Source organism: Drosophila ananassae, chromosome XL (genome assembly GCF_017639315.1).
Source record: "Drosophila ananassae strain 14024-0371.13 chromosome XL, ASM1763931v2, whole genome shotgun sequence".
NCBI lineage: Eukaryota > Metazoa > Arthropoda > Insecta > Diptera > Drosophilidae > Drosophila > Drosophila ananassae.
This window is the reverse complement of record NC_057931.1, coordinates 6,971,486-6,977,488: the sequence shown is the minus strand read 5'-3', so window position 1 is coordinate 6,977,488 and position 6,003 is coordinate 6,971,486. Positions and strand designations below refer to the sequence as shown.

Genomic DNA, 6,003 nt, shown 5'->3' with positions numbered 1-6,003 from the left:
CAAAGAATTATTCTTGTTAACTCTCTGCCATAAATCACAAACACATACTATTTTTTTTTTTTTTTTATAAATTTGTACTGTCCCAGTGGCCACAACAAAATAGGGGAAATAATAGAGTAACTAATAGAGGAAAAAGAGTAAGTCGCCAAACAATAAACAATAAACGTCGAGAGGCCTCGGCCAGTTATGTTTTTATTTTCAATTCAAAGTGTTCGGACATCTCTATGGACAGTGGTTCGGAAATATATATGAGAGTTTTTGAGATAAAGTCGTTTGAAAATACATATTTTTTAAAGATTTTTGAAGTAGAACCATAGGAATCTGGATGTCTATACATTGAAGTTTTTATTCTAGACCTCAAGATTTCTATAAAATTAAACTATTTTTAAAACCAGATTTATTTATTATACAACTAAAAAAATATTGAAAACAACCTTAAAATCATGTAAACTTAAATGTATTTAATATATCCCACTTATTATTATTTTTGAAACTTATTTTACTATTATATGGCACTTAATATTATACAGAATTGAAAGATATATTAACTTTAAATTTAAAATTATGTGTATCTATGATCCATAAATATTAGAAACTATTCAAAGATGAATATAAAATCATATAACTAATACAATCATTTACATTTTTTGTTTAATACTTTAAAGTGTCCATGTACCGGGTATAAATATCTGTTTCTTTGTAATTAATTTTCCTCACAATTTCGTCCCACTGTGCAGTCGTGTACCGTACGGTATTTTCTCTAATTAATTCGCTTTTACGAGCCCACAGTGCACACGAGACGCTCGGCAGTGAGTCGAGTTGAACCCGACTCGAACGGATTCGAGTTTATTCAGTTTACTCAGTTGGTGCAACGCGGGTCGGCATTGTGGGTCTTTCGTCAGCGGAGTAATACCACCGATCGGTTATATATTTTTTTAATGTGATCCTAAAATGAGCTAAGCCCCAGAAATGCTAGCCATAAACACTCTGAGCCTGTTGGGCCTTTTTGGCCTGGTCAAGAGCTACCAGAGCCACCAGCCCCTGCTGCGGAATATCATTAAAGTACGAGCCAGTGGCTTCATGCCCTTCGAATCGGATCTGCTGCTGCCTTTGGGGATCCTTCGGCAACTGCAGTCGCAGGATCGGTCTTCGCGTTTCATGGCCCAGAGGCCGAAGCCAACCTTTCGTCCAAAACCCATCCGGCAACAGGTGCGACTGGAGAGAGCCCATCCCCTGCGGGAGGCCAAGGGTGTCCAGCTCTACAACCTGATCGACGACGATGGGGAGCTGCTTCTCAACCTGAAGGTCCACCAGGAGCCGCCGAAGATCCTCCCGCCGGAGGATAAGATTCCGTATCACAACAAGTACCATCAGGACTACGATTCGCCGTGGCTGCCCTCGAAATGGCGACCCACCAGCGAGTACCCTTTGGCGGTGACCTCCTCCTCGCCACGCCCACTGCCCCTGCACCAGTATCTGAGCAACAGTAATCGCATCGAGCCGAGTCCTGCGAAACGAAGGCGCCAGGACATCTGGCCGCACAAGTAACAAGCAATCAGACAGGAGCTGGTTCTATAATTAAATATTAAATCATAATTATATTATAATTCTTAATTTAAACACTTGAATAATCCATAAGATTTGGGAATGTATCTGCGAGATACACGAGCTCCACTCTGAAGAGGTCATCGAGCTACTGACAATTAAGAAGACGAGGTGATTATGCTAATTTCCCATTTGGTTCATCGATTGAGTTGAAAGTGAAAATAAAAATGAAAATAAAACAGAAACTGAATCTGAAAAAATAAGAAACAAAAACAGTTTGAAAGTAAGTCTATTGAAAGCCGAAATGCTAATTCTTTTATTTTTATGATCTGTGAATCAAGTTTCGATTTAAAATCTCTTGTCGCACATTTCTGAGATTTATTGATACACAAATACTTGACTTTTTCTATTTTTTAGCTACACTCCTAAAAAAAAAGCCTAAAAACTTATATTTTAAATGTAATAGAATTTCAACTAAAAGCTCATTTTTTTAACTGATATTTTTAACTCATAGATCTAATCATTTGGGAACTATTAACATCAAAATTAATTTAAAAAACGCAATTCAATGGTAAAAATATATAATTTTTAGAATTAAACTAAAAATATAAATATTTATATCAGTTCTAAGATTATTTATTCATTTTTCAAGTAGTTTCCAATATTTATGGATCATAATCTTTAAAATGCCTTTATCTCTTTTAGTTTTCAATATTTGAATTAAATTTTCTTGATTTTAATTTAAATTTTCATTAAAAACATCTTTTTAGATAGATCTTTTTATAAAGTAGAGTATGATAGTTTTTCAGTTTTTTTTAACTCTTTTTTGAAAATCTAAGTTTACGTTTTCGAATAATATTCATATTTGTACTTAATGGAATACATTATTCTCTTATAAATTTTTTCTTAAATACATCTAAAATACCAAAGTAAATAGATATATATATTTATCAAACATTTACAAAAAGTAATATATTATTTAAATTATTGTTTAAACCTTACAAATACAATTTATTTATTGTAGATTTTGTGCGTTTTCAAATACATATTTTGAATAAACTAGAAAACACGTTGGAAAACAGTTTACTCCAAAAATTTCAATTTAGAAAAGTTCTTGGTAGAGTTTTGATATTAATACCCGGTACTTGTGGGGTTCAAGGTTGTATGATGTATATTTTAATAGGATTTTTTTAATAGGAAATATGAGATTAAACCTTGGTTTCTAAAGATTCTTAAAGATCCAAGGGCTTAGGCCAAGGTGAAAATGGGTTATAGTACCGGGTATAGTGATACCTTAAAAGGTGAAGCCACTTTCCCTCCAAAAATAAAACTATTCCGATATTTATAATTTACAGATGGCATATATTTTTGTCATTTTTTGTAACAAGTGAGGTAGAATGGATTCAACAGGAAAAAAAAAGATGGGAAGAAAAAAAGGATAGGTTGCCTAAAACTACTTAACAACAAGGTTAAAAAAAAAACTGGGGGATCAGTAGCTCTCATCGAAACGGAATCGGTTCGAATCACAGTGGGGATGTGTATCCGTCAGATACTCTCCGGCGGGAAGCGCCTACTTCCAGCTGGACGAAGGGGGCAGGTATCCGGGAGCGGGAGCGGACACGGGGGGCAGGTACTCGTTGCTGGGCGGGAGGTACTCGTTGCTGATGGCAATGGCGCCTCCGTGGGAGTGACCTCCGTGGGCGTGGCCGCCCTCCTCGTGGATGACCTTGATGGTCTTGACCTCCTCGAAGCCGCCAGCGTGACCTCCGTGTCCGTGATCGTGTCCACCGTGGCTGTGGCCGCCCTCCTCGTGGATAACCTTGATGGTCTTGACCTCCTGGTGTCCTCCATGGCCGCCATGACCGCCGGAGTAGCCGCCAGTGTAGCCGCCGCCGCCTCCCAGAGCGTGTCCTTCTTCGTGGATGACCTTGACAGTCTTGACCTCCTGATGACCACCATGGCCGCCAGAGTATCCGCCGGAGTAGCCGCCAGAGAAGCCGCCATGTCCGCCGGAGTAGCCGCCGCCTTCCTGGTGGATGACCTTCACAGTCTTGACCTCCTGATGGCCGCCAGAGTAGCCGCCGCCATGGACATGACCACCACCATGGGCGTGTCCGCCCTCCTCGTGGATAACCTTGATGGTCTTGACCTCCTGGTGGCCTCCATGGCCGCCATGACCGCCGGAGTAGCCGCCAGTGTAGCCGCCGCCTCCCAGAGCGTGTCCCTCCTCATGGATGACCTTGACAGTCTTGATCTCCTGATGACCGCCGTGACCGTGTCCTCCGGAGTAGCCGCCGCCATGTCCGCCGGAGTAGCCGCCACCCTCCTGGTGGATGACCTTCACAGTCTTGACCTCCTGATGACCGCCAGCGTAGCCGCCGCCGCCGCCGTGTCCGCCGGAGTAGCCGCCACCCAGGGCGTAGCCACCGCCTCCGCCGGAGTAGCCGCCGCCCTCCTGATGGATCACCTTGATGGTCTTCACCTCCTGGTGGACATGTCCTCCGCCACCACCGCCTCCGGAACCGATTCCGTAACTGTAGCCACCGCCTCCGCCGCCGCCACCGCCGCCGGACGAGCCGCCGAGGAAGCCGGCAGAGGATGTGGCCACGAGAGTAGCCAAAAGACACACAAAGATCTGATGGAAAAAATATTAAATAATTAATTATTTAATTTTTAAGATTAGGCCAAAAAACGTACCTTCATTGCTGGAAGTTTCTTGCTTGGGGGTCGATAACCTGATGGGAACTCCGCGTAGCCGAAGAGGAAGCTGGATGCCAACTGATGCTCCATTCCCAGCCGATCCGGGCTTTTATAGCTCCGCCTCTGTGGCTCCGTTACGAGATGCATCTCTGCCCAGCTCTCTGCCGGCTTTCGTCATCCCCAAAATGGATCAGATGAGATCCAACAACAAGAAACCCAAAAACCAAAAACTAAAACCAAAAAAAACCAAATGCAAATGAGCCGAACGAGAAATGAAAATGAAATAAATAATAAAAAAAGCAGTTCCATAATTGGGCCAGCCACCGAAATTAATCCCCGGGGCTCGGACCATCTGCTCGATGAGGGGCCCCGCCCCCCTGCCGGGTCACCTGATCGATGGGTCAGGTCAGTTCACCTGGGGAAGGGTTCAGGTTCAGGCATGGGAGTTACATGCAGAGTTACAAGTCATGGAGAGGAAAATCCCCAATGCACCTGGTATTTAGTCTGAAACATTAATTATAACTATAATTAAGAAATTATGACTTAATTTCATTAATTATTTTAAAATATAATAACTAAAAATTAATAGTTTAAAGGTAAAGGATAGTTTCATAAATATTATCAAGTCATTTCAGTCAAAAAATTAATTTTAAAGTCAAAAGAAATATTATTTTATCTATTATTTGAAGAAAAATAATATTTTTAAGGCAATGTATACTAAATTTAATAAATAATCTAACTTAAAAATAATATTACTAAGCTTTCTTTTCTTAAAATTCATTTTTTATATTTTTATTTTAAAGATGAAAAATTACTGCTATTCTATTTTTCAGATATTTATTTATTGATTTATTTATTTTTTTATAGGCAATAGTTAAAATAGAGATGATATATAGAGATGATTTATTAAAAGACTCTAAAATCTAAAACAAATCTGAAAAATTCCATTTAATAGCAATTTTTACTTAAAGATATACCAATATTCTAAAATAATACCTAATATTTCAGTAAAATTGGAGATCTACTGTAAATTTAATATTTAAACAAAATAAATATATTAAATTGAAGATATATTGTATAGAACACACTATTTAAAGGTTAGAATTTGTTAGGTTTTCCCTTTAAAAGTTTTTTAAATTTTTAAAGAAGTGACTAACAACTGACTAATAAAGGCAATAAAGAATAAGTTATTTTCCTTAAAAATATATATAAAATAAAAACTAATAAGCAATATTTTACATCACAAACTAAAATAACAATTTCACAACCAAAACAACTATTTAAAACTCCATTTTGTTTTGAAAACCCACTAATAATACCCATAAAAATAAATATTTAAATTAAAAATGTGATTTGAAAAAAGCATTCAAGCTTATCAAAAATAAATCGAATACAAAAGGAAAATAAAACTAAAAACTTAAATAGAAACTAAGTTAAAAAGCAAGTCACAAGATATGCAAATTATTGCAATAATTTCGCCGTCATTCCCCATTAAGTCCCTCGCCAATTCCCCACCAAATTTTGATAATGCTCCGAAACTATAACGAGTCCGGCTATATACCCCGTAGACCCCGTTGTCACGCCCCTCTCGAGCCTCTTTTTTTTCGGTTTTATTGGCCAACTCGGGAATTGTGTAAAAGAAATAGTTTGTCTACGAAGAAGCCACAAAATGATTTGCTTTTTTTATCTTTTCTTTGGCTTTCAGCCAAAAAAAATAAGAAAAAATAAGAAAAAAACTAAGCCAAATCGAAGGAAAGG

General features: G+C 38.5%; 2 protein-coding genes across 2 annotated transcripts; one reads left to right on the top strand and one right to left on the bottom strand.

Annotated features, from left to right (window-relative positions):
- The first annotated feature begins 811 nt into the window (after nt 1-811).
- Nucleotides 812-2,330, top strand: LOC6502154. The gene has a single exon (XM_001966077.3). It carries the CDS (start codon nt 970-972, stop codon nt 1,546-1,548), a length of 579 nt encoding a protein of 192 aa, XP_001966113.1. The 5' UTR covers nt 812-969; the 3' UTR covers nt 1,549-2,330.
- A 556-nt stretch (nt 2,331-2,886) lies between these two features.
- On the bottom strand, nt 2,887-4,487 carry LOC6502262 (glycine-rich cell wall structural protein). Its single transcript, XM_032453481.2, has 2 exons — nt 4,243-4,487; nt 2,887-4,180 (listed from the first exon to the last, which is right to left on the bottom strand). Exons 1-2 carry the CDS (start codon nt 4,390-4,392, stop codon nt 3,116-3,118), a joined length of 1,215 nt encoding a protein of 404 aa, XP_032309372.1. The 5' UTR covers nt 4,393-4,487; the 3' UTR covers nt 2,887-3,115.
- Nucleotides 4,488-6,003: the final 1,516 nt, after the last annotated feature.

Coding starts and splice junctions, on each gene's coding strand:
- LOC6502154 (XM_001966077.3), top strand. CDS start 970: ATGCTAGCCATAAACACTCTGAGCCTGTTGGGCCTTTTTGGCCTGGTC.
- LOC6502262 (XM_032453481.2), bottom strand. CDS start 4,392: ATGCATCTCGTAACGGAGCCACAGAGGCGGAGCTATAAAAGCCCGGAT. Junction 4,181..4,242: donor AGAAACTTCCAGCAATGAAG/GTACGTTTTTTG, acceptor TTTTTCCATCAG/ATCTTTGTGTGTCTTTTGGC.